This window comes from Lactuca serriola, chromosome 3, assembly GCF_051521515.1.
Source record: "Lactuca serriola cultivar US96UC23 chromosome 3, Lser_US96UC23_V15, whole genome shotgun sequence".
In the NCBI taxonomy this organism is placed as follows: Eukaryota; Viridiplantae; Streptophyta; class Magnoliopsida; order Asterales; family Asteraceae; genus Lactuca; species Lactuca serriola.
In genome coordinates this window covers 224001403-224020880 of record NC_136410.1, presented here as the reverse complement: position 1 = coordinate 224020880, position 19478 = coordinate 224001403, and the positions used below count along the sequence as shown (strand labels likewise).

General features: G+C 38.8%; 1 protein-coding gene across 1 annotated transcript; it reads left to right on the top strand.

Annotated features, from left to right (window-relative positions):
- The first annotated feature begins 15547 nt into the window (after positions 1–15547).
- On the top strand, positions 15548–17279 carry LOC145093626 (peroxisomal 2,4-dienoyl-CoA reductase [(3E)-enoyl-CoA-producing]-like). The gene is made up of 5 exons (XM_079031820.1): positions 15548–15987; positions 16065–16224; positions 16311–16453; positions 16537–16759; positions 16934–17279. The coding sequence occupies exons 1-5, from the start codon at positions 15802–15804 to the stop codon at positions 17086–17088; spliced, it is 867 nt and encodes a 288-aa protein (XP_078887946.1). The 5' UTR covers positions 15548–15801; the 3' UTR covers positions 17089–17279.
- The last annotated feature ends 2199 nt before the right edge of the window (positions 17280–19478 follow it).

Here is a 19478-nt window from a genome sequence, read left to right as displayed (position 1 = left end):
AAGTAAAAATTAAAGAAAAATAACAAGTTTTAGACATGATAGCTCATACAAAATTCAATGCTTAGGTTGAATTGGAACATAAGCAATGGAATCCAAGATTTCATTCTAACAAAACTGGAATTCAAGATTCCATTCTGGCATAATTACCTTCATCATATTAGATACCAAGACGACTTTGCTACTGCTACTAATTGAAGATTATTCCTTTGGTGCTTGATATTCATGAGGAAGATAAGATACAAAATTTTTACCAATGTCTTTTTCAAATATCAAATGCTACAAGATAAAATACAAACATGATAAAGTAATTGTTTTATATGTTATTTGAAACTATTCTATAATTCAGGTTGAGCAAGTGAATCACTGAATGAAGACTTCACCATCTTGATATGATGGATCCCAAAAAATCAAGAATATAGTATCAAATGGGTAAATAAAATTAGGTAAAATCAAACACTTACATATAGTGTTAAGAACAACTTCCATGACAAAGCCCCTGAATGCAGCTAACACATTGCAAGATATGCTCAGAAGACCCTAATACAGAGGGACCAAGGAGGACCGACCTCCCCCTGGTGCATAAAAAATTCAACGCATATTGGAATCAAAATTGGTTATGGAGAAACGAATAAAGAAGACAAAAGAATCAACGCATCCATACCTCCTTCAACAATTGTCGCCTTCCTTTCCTCAAATTCCTTGCCTCCATCATTATCAAAACTTGATATCAATAGAAAAATCAATATAGGGAATCGATTGCATATTGGAATCGATGAGAATGTGTATTTGTGAGAAAGAGGGAGAGAGACGGTGATGGACTTCATACCATGGGGTTTTGGCGGCGACAATCTTACTGATTGAGCAGGTGTAAGAACAGATGGACTAAAATGGTGGTGTTGGTAGTAGATACGATGGTGGCAAGGGGTTTCAGCGGTGACAATCAAGAGGGTAATCGATTAACTTGAAACATGAGAAGAGAATGTGGAGCTAGCGATCGATTGTAGAAGAAGAAGCAGAAGTGGTGGATTAGAAACGATGGTGAGTTCGATTTAGGGCTAATGTTCTAAATTTATCTTTGCTTCTTGTGTGATATCAGGAATATTAATTATCTACCATAATTAACTATGCAAAGATTACTATAATACCCTTGAATGATTTATTGAATTATTTATTTTTTCCTAAATTCCTATTGGTGCATTCATGCACACAATAGTTGCTAGATACATTTGAACCTAGCTGTCTCTCTCTCTCTCTCTCTCTATATATATATATATATATATATATATATATATATATATATATATATCATTGTAACTAGATGAGGAACCCCGCTTTGCGGGGTACGAATTTGTTAACAGTATAGAAAATAATGGTTATTGATGATTTGTTTTGGTCGTTTGTGGTACGCTTTGACAGTTTGGTCCGTCGTGGGTTATGTGTTATGTGTTTTCTTTTCTTATCAGTGTAGTTATTGTTTCATTGACATTGTCAATTTGAATAAGAATCGTATTTGATCAAATAAACTAAGGAAAAAATAATATTTCACAACAAAGTATATGGATTCATGACCTAAAGATGGGATTGCCCCACTGCAACAATCTGCATAACCAATGATTTAAGAACTTGAATCTTCATAATCTTTAGAGTGCACTACAACAAAAAAGTCCCAATAAGCAGTTTATTGAAGCGATAAAGACAGGATACAATATGAGAGGTTGTCCATCAACAAAGCCAATTAAAATTCTAAGTAAGTTGTTGTTATGGGTAAATATATTGGGGAAATTATTAGTCGACAGAGTATGGTTGACTATTTCTTACGAATAAAAAAGAACAAAAATCAAAAGGATATACACAGTATTCTTCAATCATGATAGTTTTCAGAGTTTCCCATCCCATAGCGTTTGCCACTATTAGAGTCAGTGCCTTGACGTGGCCATTCCACCAGGTCAGGGCTTTTTCCTCGAAGGTACACACAGAAAATTTCACTTTGCTCCTTTCTGAGTAGGAGCAGATCTCGAAGACCGACTCCGTCTTTTCGAACCATTGCGAGAGGGCAATGACTCTGCCAGTCCTTCTAAAGGACTTTGGATTGCAATTAGTGAAATCCTTATAAGAGCACTCTCTCGAGCGCACAGGGACCTCAATTTGAATAGAGTGAACATGTGTTCCACCTCCGCTGGAACTGGTAGGGTGATACTAAGCCATGGCTGTTGCCACAACTGCAACTACTACAACATTTAGAGCTGCTGTATCGATTAGTGGAGGAGGTGGTAGAGTAGTTTCAACGATCGGAGGATTACGCCTTGTTGATTTATGTGGGGGCATCTTTCAACTATAAGTTTAAAAGATGAACACAATGATAAGAATCCAATAGTGATGTTAATGAACGAGTCCCATGAACTAAATTGCCATAGTTCGATAACTAACTGAGAGTATATGATCTATAGAGTTCTAGGGATAGTAAAATGAAAGTTTTTGAACACAAAATTTCCATAAAAGATTTGCTAACTGTCATTTATATTGATATTTAAGATGTAATGAGTTTGGGAAAATTGACCTAAGAGTAGGTCTTACATCATATCAGAAGTAGGGAAAATTATGACAGTACAAAGACCTAGTAGACTAGAAGTTCAAGGTCTTAACAGAAATGGAGAATTAGTACTAGCGTCTATACATAGACCTATGTTATATCCAAAAGATAGAGTATAGCACAGTCTAATTGTTTAGTGTGTGTTTATTTTGATATTTAGCATTGTAAAATGTAAATCGCAGCTTGGAATAATAAAAGAATTTGAAAACCACCACCTTAGGGTGGTGGCTGCCGCCTCCTACCGCCACCGGCCGCCGTGTGGGGTGGCGGTGCGCTTTACCTCTCGTGATAGATTCGTTCGGGGTGCTAGAAACCCTAATGGGCTCAAAGGAGCTCTAATGGGCCCAATGAAGCTTAATGGACTCTAATGGACCTAATAAAACCCTAAGGGGCTTAATATTATTTTAGTGGGCTTAATAGGCTCCATAAAGCCCTAATTGATCTAAAAACCCAACAAATAAATAAATGGGCTAGTATATGGGTTGGAAACCCTAATTAGGGTTTGGAAAGCCCTAATGCCAATGAAACCCTAACTTTAAGAATTAATCAGGTCACACACACAAGAATTATTTAATAAATTGAGATATTAAATAATGAACTTTGGCAAAGATTAATCTAAGCGATAATGGACTTAATGGATTAAGTCCTCAATGGGTCAAGTCGGAAACTTAACCCTAATCATCATTTTATGTGAAACCCTAATTTCACTTGGGTTTATTGTTGGGCCTTTCTTTTGGGCCTTGAGGGTTGGGTAATTAATGGGCAATCCAAAGTCAAGCCAATGAACTAGAATAATTTAATGGGCCCGGGGTAAGGCCCATGTAAGGGGATTGGGCCCAATTTGGAAAATTGGGCCATAGATGGGCCATAGTTTGGGCCTTAATGATTATATGATGTTGGGCCTCAGAGTGAGACCCTGTATAGGCCTATGCCCAATTTGGAAAATTGGGCCATGTGTTGGGCTTTGATTTCCTAGTTGACTTTAGGCCTATGGGTTGGGCCTTGGGCTTGAATAAGCCAAGCTTGGGGTAATGTAATTATCCAAAGTAAGTGTTTATGGTTATGTAGTGGGACCCAATTATTAATTGGGTGATGTTTTGATATTGACAGATCCAGAATCTATCATCCAACAGCTGGGGTTGAGTCTGCGGGACTTCAGCAGTGTGGGATTGTGTCTGCGGGACTTCAGCAGTGTGGGATTGTGTCTACGGGACTTCAGCAGTGTGAGGTGAGTTACCTTCCAGTAGCGGTGGGTCTACGACCACAATGCCGGCCCACCAGTAGGAGTTGTATGTTAGATGATTGTCTTTGTGATATCATCTAGGTTTGCTACTACCTGATATGTTATATGCTGGCATGATATGTTATATGTGATAGTAGTAGAGTTTGGTTGTTAGGACCGAAGGGTAGGTCAGACACCCCAGATATTTCTGACAGCATGTGATGATATGTTTATATGTTGGCATGATATGTTATATGTGATAGTGGTAGTAGGAGGGGAATAGTCCCCAAGTTCGGTTGTTAGGACCGAAGGGTAGTTCGGACACCCCAGGTATTTCTGACAGCATGTGATGATATGTTTATATGTTGGCATGATATGTTATATGTGATAGTGGTAGTAGGAGGGGAATAGTCCCCAAGTTCGGTTGTTAGGACCGAAGGGTAGTTCGGACACCCCAGGTATGTCTGATAGTATGTTTGTGTTATGATATTCGTGATAGTAGCTGAGTGTGGGCAAGGCCCGTATCTCAGAGATAGTGGAGTGTGGGCGAGGCTCGTACCTCCATGAGTGTGGGCGAGGCCCGTATCTCCTAGCTGTTTAGTATATGATTGTATATACTTGTATGTTATGGTTTAGTAGTTGAGTGTGGGCGAGGCCCGTATCTCAGAGATAGTGGAGTGTGGGCAAGGCCCGTATCTCCCAGCTAGCGGAGTGTGGGCGAGGCCAGTACCTCCATGAGTGTGGGCGAGACCTGTATATCCTAGCTGTTCATTATATGATTGTATGGTTTGTGGTATGATGGGGGAACTCACTAAGCTTCGTGCTTACGGTTTTCAGTTTCAGGTACTTTGTGTTTAAAGGAAAGGAGCCGGCTTGATCGCAGCGCATCACACTATGTTTTCCGCACATGAGATCTTTGGGATTACACTCTGATATTATTTTATGATAACACGTTTGATTATTTCTACTTTGGTTCTGACATGACATGATATTACAGATGTTTTATTATACTGTTGGTTTTATAATGACGTATTTAAAAATGAAATTTTTGGCCTGTATTTTTGGGATGTTACAAGTTGGTATCAGAGCCTTGGTTTGAGGGATTTGGACATACTCTCGAGTGTGTCTGAACTCAAACTAAGGGCTTGGTATTAAAATTTTCAAAAGTAAAACCATTTTATAAAAAGGAGTTTGAAAAGAGAAAAGAACTTTGAGAAGAACAAAGTGTGTGATGCGTGCAATCAGCCGAGCTCAAGTAAGTTTTCCCCAAGATACCCATACATGTTATGTTATGGTGTGATATGACATGATTATGAGTATTGCATGCTAGATTAGGGCTAAGGATCTAGGAGGATGCCTTATATGCCTATTGTATGTGCTTGTAGACTTGCATGCTAGTACTGATCAGTCAGTGATAGGATAGCCTGTTTAGGTTATGCCTGATTGTATGAGCCTTTGAGTTGCATGTACAGATTCTTGATTAGAGGATAAAATGATTTGAATGGATTATGATGGTTAGATTTTCCATTGTCTGAATGCTGTTTGCCTTGTGCTTTGTGGGACTCTTTGTGATGTGAGTTAGCTACTAAGTGAATATGCTAAGTCACATGGGACACAGGCCGAATAATCTCAGAGTGATGGACTTGACCCTATTGCGCAACTCTTGTCTGAGTCCAACCGTTCTAGGGATGGGTGTCTCACTCGAAGGATTATCTGATCTCTGTTGCATGTGGCTATATTCATAAGGTAGCTAGTTGACATTACTGGGAATCTTTCAGCAACTGAGGACTGGGTGAGTTTGGGAACCTAGGATATGTTTCGGTGGGTTAGTAGTGAGGCTCAGTTAGACTTGGGTTAACCAGTTGAGGAAGTGACTTGGAGGATCCGGGAGGATTGCTGAGGAAAGTATGGATAGGTGTGGAAGGTAGTATTTGGCCCGTACTACTGAAAGCACAGGATCCATACTCGACTTGGTGAGAGTCTTGGAGAATCTAAGAAGCTTCAAGGAAGATTTTGTGACCCAGTTTGGGAACAGAGGATGTTCCAGTTGTTGCAGCTTAGCCATTGGCAAGCGAGGTAGTGAGCGTGACAGGGTGTCAGACCCTGAAGGATATGATTTCCAAGAGTTGCAGATGCGAGATTGATTTGGAGCACCCTGGAAAGAGAGGTGCGTGCCAGGTGCATATAGTAGAGGGTCCCGGGAAGAGAGCCATGACTCCTGAACATCAGGTGAAAGGCCAACAGGGCCTGAGTCAGTGCAGCACGTACGAGGAAGTACACAAGGGAGTTTGTCACTCCAGCGGTTTAGGCTGCTACAGGGTAGCAGGATTGGTCATATCAGCTGAAGGTGACCAATATTTCTCCAGATGTTGTGGGTATGTCATCTTATTAGATGGATACTGGGAATACGTATCGCTTTGGGATTGCGAGTGAGTTTGGATAACTCGGATCTCGGGTCAGTTTTCTGCTAGTGTTCAGTTATCAAGGACCGTATATGCCATCTTGCATGCCGGAAGGTCCTTGATGAACCTACAGAGGGACGTATCTTGCGGAGTGGGGTCCATGCGCACCGTTATCATTTCAGATCTTTGTCAGGATCTATGCAGGAGTATTATTTTAAGGATACTCGATCAGGGTTGGAGTGATTGTCCTCCAATGAAGTCAGCGTTCAGAGGTTCTATCCTTGTTCAGGTATGGTCGGCAATTATCTATGGATGAATTTTGGAGTTCAAGGCACTACCGTTGCTAGGACAGAGCTGGTGACATGAAAAGGATAATGTTAGTCGCGGGTGTTAGATGCAAAAGTGGTTGGTCATAGCATGTTCAAGAGAATTGTATTATCGCATGGGTTGTGATCGGTCAGAGTTCAGTGGTACTGCAAGATTGGAAATGAGAACGAGGATTCATCAGCCAGAGTGAAGATTAAGGTCTTCAGTGGTTAGCCTGGGAGATGAATTGAGGTGTCAGAATGCTACAAATTTCAAGAGCACTCTTCAAGATTTCAGAGGATGGGCGATCTTAAGGTTTAATCGGTGATTAAACGCTAGCATTGGTAAGCACATTTTGTCATCGGTGGGATATCAGAAAGCGAGACGGATTGGGAATCCTTCAATTCTCGCATGCCGTGAAGACTTAGTCGAATCAAAGTAGGGGAGAGACTTTCTATAAGGTTCTCCAAATGTGAGTTCTGGTTGCGCGGGGTGCAATCTCTTGGCCACCTTGTCAACCAGAAGGGTATTCTAGTTGATCCGGCCAAGATAGAGGCCGTGATGCAGTGGGAGATTCCGAGGTTTCCATCTGAGATTCGGAGTCCGCTGGGTCTAGCGAGTTATTATCAGAGATTTATATGGGATTTCTACGAGATTGCGGTTCCTTTGACCCGACTGACCAAGAAGTCGATGACCTTTCGTTGGGGGCCTGAGCAGCAGGCAGCCTTCGAAACTCTCAGACAGCGGTTATGCGAGGCACTGATTCTCACCCTGCAAGAGGTTGTAGATGATTTCATGGTTTATTGTGACGTTTTGATCACGAGCATGGGTACGGTACTGATACAGTGGGGTCACATGATAGCAGGTCTTGGGAACCAGATTTGAGTTCCGGTTAGGACTCAATTTCAGTTGTGTGTTAGGTCGAGTGCGTGTTCGACCCAGTTTGGAAAGTGTTATAAGACTATGGGGGTAGCCGTAGCATTCACTAGCAGTCAGATAGTTTGGGAAGTGTTGTAAGACTACGGGGGTAGCCGTAGCATTCACTAGTAGTCAGATGGTATGGAAAGTGTTGTAAGACTGCGGGGGTAGCCGTAGCATTCACTAGCGGTCAGATAATGATAGAGTGTTGTGAGACTGCGGGTGTAGCCGCAGCATTCACTAGGTTGTTAGATAGTGTGAGCGCGTTGTTAGGACGCAGAAGGAGCAGTAGTACCCACCAGTTCGGGTGTAGCAGTAAGGATAAGGAAATCCACGGATTGGATTTTGGAATATCCCAGATGGATTAGATCTGGTTGAGCCAGTGATAGGACTGTAGGAGTGCCACTACAGTTATGAGATCAGAGAAGCAACGGACTGCTTCAGGACATGTGAGATAAGGCTACCATTGGTCAGGTAGCAATCACTTTCAGCCTTGGATTTGAAGATGACAGGATTCGACGTATGGACCTGATCGGTTATATCAGAAAGTAGTAGAGTCACAGTGTCACGATAACTAGTGGCAACTAGTTCCAGAGAAGGATTTCATTCAGAAGTCGTGTGAGGCGACTAGGTAGTGAGTCCTTTGGCTCCGCAGCTGGGTGTAAACCCGGTATTTCAGAGGATTGGCAAGCAAATTGAGACCCAGGAGGTCTCCGTAGCTTTTGGTAAGCAGCTATGTAGCAGCGTATACTGCTTCAGGCTGTTCAATGTTCGGGTAGTTTCAGTGTTGGGTAATATTAGTATTTGTGTTTCAGGTTGAAAGTACGGACGGAATAGCGGGTTGATCTGGGAAGTGACAAGTCACTCACAGCGGGATCAGCTGAGCCTTGTCCAAGTATAAGTGATCTGCAGGGATAACTGGGTCTGTGAACATGCTTTATAGTGAGAACCTAAAGCTATCCGAAGCTGAGTAGCATGTAGAGGGATGAACGGACTGGATTCAATGATAATGGTTCAGTATGAGTGGCCTGTTGGGGAATCAGACCATCTCAAGATAGTAGATTCAGATGAAATAGATGTAATCCTGTTGCGAGGAATTTGTTCACATGAGGATATTAGGGCTTTGCGAAGATTGGTCATAGATACTCTGGGAAGGCTAGGGCGTGCCCAGGAAGATGACTATGTTACTAGAGTGGCTTGGTATGTAAGGATTGGTAAGGAATGATTTCGAGGACGAAATCTAATTTAAGTGGGGGAGAGTTGTAAAACCCCGTTTATTTATTAAATAAATAAATAAATTGATGAACGAATAGTAGCCCCAAAATAAATAATTATAGGTCAAAGTTTGGTCTCGAGGAGTTAATTGTCACACTTTAAGAGATTGGGGGTTAAAAGAGTAACATATGGACCTTATTTGAAAAGATCTTGAAGAGAAGGGGGCTGTTTGGTAAGTATTATACGCAATTTGTAAGGAATTTTAAGGCTGAGGGCTAAAAAGGCAAATATGGGATTTATTTTGAAATAATTTCTGGCTGGAGGGGCCGAATGGTAACTATGGGACTACATATGTAAGGAACTATGTGAGCAGGGGTGGAAAGAGTAAATTATGGACTTTCTGTGAAAATAATCTTGTGGGGAGGGGCTATTTATGGCATTATGGAATAAAGTTTGAAGGGGGTGTCGGGTATTTATACAATGCGAACCCTAACCCTAAAAGAGCATGTTACAGCCGCCTCCCAACCTTATAGCTCCCCACTGGCGCTGCTACCTTCCTCCTTTATTTCCGATCACCGCCATCACCATAGAAGCCCCCTCAACCGCCGATGGCATCACCGAGTTCGATAGCTCTCGTCTCCACCTACTGCTTCGTCGACGAAGGCCGCCATTCCACCACCTGTTGCCGTCGGTTAGGTCGTGTATGGTCGGAGATGACCTGTGACCGCTGCCCATTTCGAACTCGTCATGATGCCGCCGTTCTCTTCTTTTTCTTTTGCTCCATCCGCCGCCAAGGGCTCACTTCCGTTGCTCCGGTCATGGTCACAACCCCGAAGGGCTGTCGAGTTCGTGTGGTTTATCACCTGTCGAGTTGGGGTGTGCTTCCTTGCTCAACTCGTCTCCGTGCGTGTATGACTGCTTACTGTTGGCCAGAAAAGCGTGGAAACCACCATGGCAGCCGCCATGGTGGCCATTACCTTGTTGCCGCCGGCTTATACCACAAAGTGAGTGGTTGGCTTCCCTCTCCAAGTAAAGGAATGAAGAGGTGCATGTTTCAGTCGATGTGTGCGTGGGTGTTTGGCCGGAGTCCTCGGAAAAGGCATCACCACCACCATAGGGTGGTGGCTGCCACCATCTGCTGTCGCCGGCCACCACAAGGTGGTTGTGTGTGTGTGTGTGTTTAATTGTTTAGTGTGTGTTTATTTTGATATTTAGCATTGTAAAATGTAAACCACAGCTTGGAATAATAAAAGAACTTGAAAACCACCACCTTAGGGTGGTGGCTGCCGCCTCCTGCCGCCACCGGCCGCCGTGTCGAGTGGCGGTACGCTTTGCCTCTCGTGATAGATTCGTTCGGGTGATAGAAACCCTAATGGGCTCAAAGGAGCTCTAATGGGCCCAATGAAGCTTAATGGACTCTAATGGACCTAATAAAACCCTAAGGGGCTTAATATTATTTTAGTGGGCTTAATAGGCTCCATAAAGCCCTAATTGATCTAAAAACCCAACAAATAAATAAATGGGCTAGTATATGGGTTGGAAACCCTAATTAGGGTTTGGAAAGCCCTAATGCCAATGAAACCCTAACTTTAAGAATTAATCAGGTCACACACACAAGAATTATTTAATAACTTGAGATATTAAATAAGGAACTTTGGCAAAGATTAATCTAAGCGATAATGGACTTAATGGATTAAGTCCTCAATGGGTCAAGTCGGAAACTTAACCCTAATCATCATTTTATGTGAAACCCTAATTTCACTTGGGTTTATTGTTGGGCCTTTCTTTTGGGCCTTGAGGGTTGGGTAATTAATGGGCCATCCAAAGTCAAGCCAATGAACTAGAATAATTTAATGGGCCCGGGGTAAGGCCCATGTAAGGGGCTTGGGCCCAATTTGGAAAATTGGGCCATAGATGGGCCATAGTTTGGACCTTAATGATTATATGATGTTGGGCCTCAGAATGAGACCCTGTATAGGCCATGTGTTGGGCTTTGATTTCCTAGTTGACTTTGGGCCTATGGGTTGGGCCTTGGGCTTGAATAAGCCAAGCTTGGGGTAATGTAATTATCCAAAGTAAGTGTTTATGGTTATGTAGTGGGACCCAATTATTAATTGGGTGATGTTTTGATATTGACAGATCGGGAATCTATCATCCAGCAGCTGGGGTTGAGTCTGCGGGACTTCAGCAGTGTGGGATTGTGTCTGCGGGACTTCAGTAGTGTGGGATTGTGTCTACGGGACTTCAGCAGTGTGAGGTGAGTTACCTTCCAGTAGCGGTGGGTCTACGCCCACAATGCCTGCCCACCAGTAGGAGTTGTATGTTAGATGATTATCTTTGTGATATCATCTAGGTTTGCTACTACCTGATATGTTATATGCTGGCATGATATGTTATATGTGATAGTAGTAGAGTTCGGTTGTTAGGAACGAAGGGTAGGTCAGACACCCCAGATATGTCTGACAGCATGTGATGATATGTTTATATGTTGGCATGATATGTTATATGTGATAGTGGTAGTAGGAGGGAAATAGTTCCCAAGTTCGGTTGTTAGGACCGAAGGGTAGTTCGGACACCCCAGGTATGTCTGATAGTATGTTTGTGTTATGATATTCGTGATAGTAGCTGAGTGTGGGCAAGTCCCGTATCTCAGAGATAGTGGAGTATGGGCGAGGCCCGTACCTCCATGAGTGTGGATGAGGCCTGTATCTCCTACCTGTTTAGTATATGATTGTATATACTTGTATGTTATGGTTTAGTAGTTGAGTGTGGGCGAGGCCCGTATCTCAGAGATAGTGGAGTGTGGGCGAGGCCCGTACTTCCATGAGTTTGGGCGAGACCCGTGTCTCCTAGCTGTTTATTATATGATTGTATGGTATGTGGTATGATGGGGGAACTCACTAAGCTTCGTGCTTACGGTTTTCAGTTTTGGTTTCAGGTACTTCGTGTTTAAAGGAAAGGAGCCGGCTTGATCGCAGCGCATCACACTATGTTTTCCGCACATGAGATCTTTGGGATTACACTCTGATATTATTTTATGATAACACGTTTGATTATTTCTACTTTGGTTCTGACATGACATGATATTACGGATGTTTTATTACATTGTTGGTTTTATACTGACGTATTTAAAAATGAAATTTTTGGCCTCTATTTTTGGGATGTTACACCCCCCCTAAAAGTAATTTAAATCCATTTAAAAGGTAGATTAAGGGGTATGAACTCACCTGAAATGAGTGATGAGAATGTAAGATCGGAAAAAGGATGTTAAGTTGAGCACACACGGATCCTATTTAGCACATAAAGACACATATATGCATGTAATTAGTGTTTATACAACTAATTAAGAAGGGTAACACTCTTATAGACTAGAAAACACTCTTATGGAAGTGTTACTATCATAAATGATTACATAAAATGGGTGTATTGTTACCAAATGGAACTTTTGGTCTAAATCGTATGTTCCTAGGAGCTTTCGGTCCTAATGACATTTTCAGTCGAAATGGTTCTTGGTCCAAATGTTCTCGGTTTTTAGGGTTTTCGGTGCAATAGGTTAAGACCGAAAACTCATGATATTTGGTGCATAAGGTGATTTTCAAGGGATTTCAAGTATGTATAGGGGTTCTAAGTTTCATCCAAAGCCTTATGTGAATTTAAGGTCTTAAAGGCACCTTTCCTTAGGGTTTTCGGTCAAGGGAGATGCACTTGACCGAAAACACCTATTGTTATTGAGAAATAGATGTTTTCAAGGCCCTAAATCAAGTATACTTACTAGATAACAAGTATAGGAGATAGATACTTATAATATGGAAGCAAAGAAGGGTGTTTTCGGCCCAAAACACTAGTGTGTGTTCTTGGTGTTCTTGAAGATCTAACCCAAAAGAGATGATTTCATGGATGAAATCAAAGGGTAATACTAGATAAAGCTTTGTGATAACAAATCAAATGGAAAGAATTCTTACAATTTTGAAGATCAAAGTGAAGAACTCGATGATACTTGAGAGAGAATGGATGTTTCTAGCTTTGAAAAGGAAAGAATGATCCAAATGATCATGAAATGTATATATAGGATGGGTTTTTCGGTCACCTTGACCGAAAACTCTAAGGTCTTGACCGAAAACTCCATTTGATGAGGTTTATGGTCAGTTAGGTGGTTTGGAACTTCACTGATTCATCTAAACACTAATTCCTTTGATGTACTAGGTTTAGAACACTCGAATAGACTCCAAATAGTACTAAAAGATTGCACAATGAGTCTAACCTTGATTGAATTGATCAGTATATAAGATTAAAATTTTCGGGTTGTCACACATAGGTTGGTAAGAGGCTTTTGTTGCAGCCCTTATAAGGCAGTAACTTATGCCACCAACCAATGATGATAATGAACCAATCAAAACTGCAAAAACATGTCGTACTTCTTTCTCTTGAACAACAAAAGGAAACTTTTCAACCTATAAAAAATTTATTGTTGACAAATATAGTCCTTCAGATAAAGAAATGGTCATTCTGCTTATTTGGCTGTTGATAAGAAAGGGTTAAATGTAAGGAATATCAATGTACTTCCATTTATTTGTTACTTTCATCTCTTCTTATAAAATCATTGAAGAAGTACATTGTCTAAATAGGAAAAAAACGAAAAATACATCACCATAATTAAGTAGATTATGCAATTTTTTTAGAATATAAAGTACATTGCTAATTCTTGCATTAAAAAGTGAATGTGCAATTGAATTTGAAGTATAAGTCTTTATAGTACCATTTTCCAACAATTAAACGCCTTGGCCAACACCTTCGGTTATTGTAAGAAAATGAGATGGTCCTTTTTCATTGTCACCACCATCTTCACACAACGGACTTCTCACCCTGTAAAACACTCGTATGTTTCCTTGTAATTCCTATTTCAAATTAAAAAAACTCATTAACCTTTATATCAAAAATATTATTACAAATAACAACAAACAAAATAAAGCATCCAACATTCAACACATTTATACTTAAAAAAAATTTAATGAAATACCTAGGGTGAGTTCTGGTGCAGGAGAAGAAAAGAGGGGCATTTTGATCTTTTTGTGTGTCTTATAATCTGTGATTTTATGTTGATTCTTCTGGAGGCTAAAAATAATGCTAGACATGAAAGTATAAGATTGTGGCTTGGTTTTACCTGGGATTGGTGTAGTAAAATTGGTAAAGGGCAATTTGGTCTTTTGTGGTTTAAAGAAGGATATTGCTATTTCGATCAACTTAACATGTGGTGGGAAGGTTTCTGTTGGAATAAGAAGATCAAAAGGAGAAAAAAAAGGTTTTTAAACTGCTCGAGACTTTTAGCCGTCCATAGAAAATGGATAAGACAGAGCAGGAGTGCACCGATGCTGAGAAGAAATGGTGCATATGTTGATGATCAGGTGACAAAGTTATGATTACCTGTACAATTGTAATCAGCTGATGCAAAATCTGTAAAATGATGTTAAAAATAAAAAGTCAAATAATTGTTTCTTAGCATAACAAATCAAGAAAATGATATTGATAATCAGAAATTAATTACTAACCAGAAAAAAGCACTGATTTTACTGCTAAAGATGAAAAGTAGGCTTCTAATGCCTTTCAAGACTATTAATCCAACAATCAAGTGTTTGACAACTATAGTCTATCATAATCAAACTACCATATAAAATATCACAATAAGTCTTTCTTTATATAATATGCTCAAACTTATCTAAAACAATTGATTATGAAATACCCGAGAGACTGGAAATGGATTTTTTCAAAAAGCCATGAAACTGCGTCAGAAATAGAAGCGAAGTTTTAGAAGAATTAGGAAATCACTCACCATCAGGTAAACCAAACTTAGATTGACATCCCCAAATCTTTATGATACAACACAGGTAATGATTTCGTTTCTTTTTCTCTTTAAATTCCCCAAAATTTACAGAAAACAATAAAGAATACATGGATAAAAGAAGAGAATAATAGAAAATCCAAAACTAACCTTGATGAAATTGAAGAAATTGAGGTGTAATTTCCAGAGATCATATGGCAGCAATCGATTTAGGACAGTATAGAACAAACAGAATACGCGAAATCGAGGTTTGTGCGTGCGAAACGAAAGTGATAAGTGTGTCGGGGGGCAAAGGTTGCGCCAGATGAATGAAAGTATCAGGCTACTTTACGGTTTGTAGAAACCTACGAAAATGGTGGTTTGAAGCAGGAGTGGAGGTGGTTGTCTGGTGGTAGTCGATTTGGCGATGCATACCTTAGCAAGAGGTAAACTATGCGGTGGTCCAGGAAGAGTGAGAGGAGATGAATCAGAAGAAATCAGGCTGAAAAATTGGAACAATCGAGAATAAATCAAACGAAAGAGGCGGTGGGTAGAAGATGTTTTCATCAGGAGGATACGAAGGGAAACTGTGAAGAAGATCCAGAAACGCTAAGATAAACATCAAATACAAATACAAACAAATCCAACGATGAACAACACGTGTCTAAATATACATAATTTCATAAAATACCCACCTACAAAATCCAAACCGAAATCACAACTAAACCCATAATGAAAGGGACCATTTCCATCAACTTTTTAGGAATTTTACTATTCCTAAGAGGTGCACAACTTTTATATATATATATATATATATATATATATATATATATATATATATATATATAATATGGTAAATTAAATCAATTGATAATAACAAAATGTCACCTCAAAATGCAAAAACAGCAGGGTACTTAATAAATTCGGTTCTTTGCGGTTTTAGAACCGGAACGAACCGGAATCGGAATCGAACCGATATTTTCGGCTACTATATTTCGTTATTTTTGGTTCTGCATTCGGATCGAATTGGATTGGTTCAGTTTTGTTTTCGGTTATTATATTTCGTTATTTTTTGTTGTGCATTCGGATCGACTTGATCGGTTCCTAAATATACAACTGATAGGTTGACGCCTTGTCCAGATGTTGGCGAGGGAAGGATCCAAATCGAATCTCCATTGAATTCCGATGCCCGTCGATATAAAACAAAATTAGGAATCGAAAAGAAGCATATTTCTGAAGCAGCCGGCCAACGGACTGTTCCGATGGTGACTCCTCCATTCATAATCAAATTCAATTCTTTCAATCCCAATTCAACTACCATTCCGAAGAAACAATGGAGTCCCCATTTAAGGGAGATATACTGAAAGGGAAAGTGGGGCTGTTGACCGGCGGTGGATCTGGAATCGGATTTGAAATCGCTGCAGAATTGGGTAAACATGGAGCTTCCATCGCCATCATGGGTCGTCGTAAACACGTCCTTGATTCCGCGGTTTCTGCTCTTCAATCCCTCGGCATTCACGTAAAGCCCTATTCTTCTCTCTGTATCTTCGACTTCACTATAAAATTCTGAAACGTAATTTCAACTATTCGTTGTAGGCTATTGGGGTTGAAGGAGATGTTCGGAATAAAGAGGACGCTGCTCGAGTTATAGAGACAACGATTAAGCAGTTCGGCAAGCTTGACATCCTCGTAAATTCGGCGGCTGGAAACTTTCTTGTCCCTTCCGAGGATCTATCGCCTAATGGTTTCCGAACAGGTACGATTAAGATCAGACGAACTAAAATTACGGATTTCTGTAACTTATATACCATAATTTAAAGTTTAAACTTCTGGTGATTGCAGTGATAGATATAGATGCAGTTGGGACATTCACAATGTGTCATGAAGCTCTCAAGTATCTGAAGAAAGGGGGAGTAATCATAAACATAAGTGCAACTTTGCATTACACAGCAAGTTGGTATCAGATCCATGTCTCTGCTGCTAAGGTCTCGTGAATTACCCTTAAATCGTTACGCAAATGCAAGATCAAACCTGTTAATCTTGATATCTTGTTTTTTCATTGTAACAGGCAGCTGTAGATAGCCTTACAAGGAGCCTGGCGTTAGAATGGGGAACTGATTATGGAATCAGAGTTAACGGGATTGCACCAGGCCCCATTGATGACACTGCTGGTGTTACCAAACTCTTACCTGAGGATGTCAGGCGCAAGAAACAAGAAGCATCTGCTTTGTACAGGATGGGGAAGAAATGGGATATCGCCATGGCTGCTCTCTATCTTGCATCCAATGCAGGTCAGTTAGCCATATGCACTCTAGGTGTTCGATGTTTTGTCAATAGTTATTTGAGAACGGGTTTGACACATAAAACAACCCTTTTACTAGAAAAACAAAATGTATAAATAGAATTTTATGATTTTTAGCATTTTGCGTGAAATTGAGAAAAAGTATGTTGATGAATGTTTGAAGGTAATTATGTAAACGGGACAACATTGGTGGTTGATGGTGGAATATGGCTGAGCAAGCCACGAGATTTGCCAAAAGAGGCTGTAAGACAACTTTCAAAGGTCGTAGAAAAGAGGTCTAGAGATGCCCCTGTTGGTGTTCCAAAGAGCAAACTTTAAGGTCAAATTCTGCAACTCCCTTTTAGTGTCACATTCATGTAATTGATTGGGTTTTATTATTTGTTTTACACTTTTAGTTTCGTATGTCTAGTCTACCTTTGACTTGTTATGTTATGCGATTTACCTTTGGGCCAAGTAGGAGGGGAACTATGAAGGTTGATTTAAATATAATATTATGATTTTGGGATCAATTTCGTTCATTAGTAACTTATATGATCCTAACAGATAAATTCTATTATAGGATATATAGATATCGTATTGGATGTATATAAATGATATGGAATTAAAAGTTAAAAGTAGTTGTGGTTGGATGATCTTTCTAAAAATGCATAACTTTATAACTTAGTATTTGATTTGATTCTTATTTGACAAAACTATTTTTCTTTTTCTGAACCGATGTTTAGTGGTTAGATAACAAAATTATTTTTACTTGTGTATAAGTATATGGCATAAATAGCTGAACTTTTTTGAAAGATATAAAATATCATAAAACATAAGCTAAATGCTCATTAAATAATAATAATAATAATAAAATTTAAAAAAATGAAGTACCTTGCGGACTAACAGTGTTTTTAATAATAAAAGCTTTAATCTTGTATACCCTAACGATCTTTTTTATTTCAAGTTTTTTTTTTTTTTTTTTTTTTTTTTTTTTTTTGGAAAAGTTAAAGTTAAAAGTTTTGCTGTGAAACATACCCAAAATCATCAAAATTTCATATTATTTTCAAAATGATGGTTTTCAAAACACATTATCGAAGATAATAACAATGTATAGGGGTTCAAAATGGATATTTGAATTTGTTTGGTATCCGAAATTTGGTTACGTGAAATTCGGATAGTAGATTTTGGGTATTTGAATATTTATCTGAAATTTCAGATACGAATATTAAATACAGATATCTGAAATTTATTATCTTTAATATCAAGAACCAACTAAATATAAACTCAAAAGTACTAAAAACTGAAACAACATGCAATATAATTTGTATATGGATTAACATATATAATAGACTAAACACTAAAATAGTCCCAGTAGTTTGGTTAAAATTGTCGATTTGGTACCTTTATACTTTTCTTTACATTCAGACCGTTCTCATGTTATGATTTTGTTGCATTTACATATTGTTTTTTTATATATTTATTATTTACTAGGTTATAACCCGTGTAATACATGGGTGACAACTAAAACAATTTTGAAATTAATAATATATTTTCAAAATTTGAGGGCACTTCATACACATTAAACTAATTGTTAAACACTTACATAAATTAAAATTTCTTTTTCTTTTATCAAACATAAATTATTCTTTATTATTATATATAACTAAAGCCCACATTTTTTAAACTTATAAGGCACCCGTGCATAAAAAATAAAAATAAACCCCTTTAGTCTTTAAAATACCCACTTTTGAAATCTCATCCAAAATTCAGAAAGTCCTTGATTTTATATTTGCATAAGATTTCATTCTTGGTTTATTACTAATTTTTAGGGATTTGTATTATCAAGAAAATAGGCAACCGACTTATCTATAGGCTACAATTTGGAAAGTCTTTGATTTTATGCAAATATAGTTATAAAAATAAAATTTGAAACGGATTTTTTGGTTTAAGCAGAATAATAAGAAAATGGGAATACAGAAAAATGACACATGGCAATATGGCTTTTGAAAAATTAACATATGACAAAAGTTGGTTTTGTTTATTAGAAGAGGTAGATTAGTTAAAGAAAATACACATTTTTCTTTATATTCGAACCATAGCTTTTCGACGGAGAAGATAACCTGACAAGGCAATGATTCCAATGGAGAGATGTGGTTCAAGTGGTTCAGGAAGAGGATGAGAGGTGGAGGGAGGTGGTTTAGGAAGAAGAGAGACACAGGCCAATGCTTTTCGATGGTGGTAGGAGTAGAGGTAGAGGGAGGTGGTAAACAATTAGTTCTTAAGAGTGAAAAACTAGCAAACCGGTGATCATGATGCTGATACATATTTACTTTCAAATGAGAGAGGGATAAAGGTGGTGTGGTAGAGCCTTTTTTTTTTTTTTTTTTTTAATTTTTCTAAATAATGAATTATAGTAATAAATAAAGAATAAATTACAAATAAAATAAATAAGGGTAACATCGTTTTTTTATATTTAAAAGGGACGAAAAACACAACAAAACCAATATTTTAAAAAACCTATTTTTTAGTTGAATTAAAATGGTGACCGATTCTCGGTTGAACCAATTTAACCAGTTCGACCGTTGGATCAACCGGTTTCTATAATTTTCATCTTTTTTTTTTTTTATTTTTATATACATACATACATACATACATACATAAATCGAGAATTTGACAATTCTCATCATTTTTCTTATTTTTATACATACATACATACATGAATCAAGAAT

Bases quoted from the DNA above. Each gene is read 5' to 3' on its own strand.
- LOC145093626 (XM_079031820.1), top strand. From the start codon at position 15,802: ATGGAGTCCCCATTTAAGGGAGATATACTGAAAGGGAAAGTGGGGCTG. The intron at 16,454-16,536 runs GTCTCGTGAATT...TCATTGTAACAG, and splicing joins TCCATGTCTCTGCTGCTAAG to GCAGCTGTAGATAGCCTTAC. The intron at 16,760-16,933 runs GTCAGTTAGCCA...GAATGTTTGAAG, and splicing joins CTATCTTGCATCCAATGCAG to GTAATTATGTAAACGGGACA.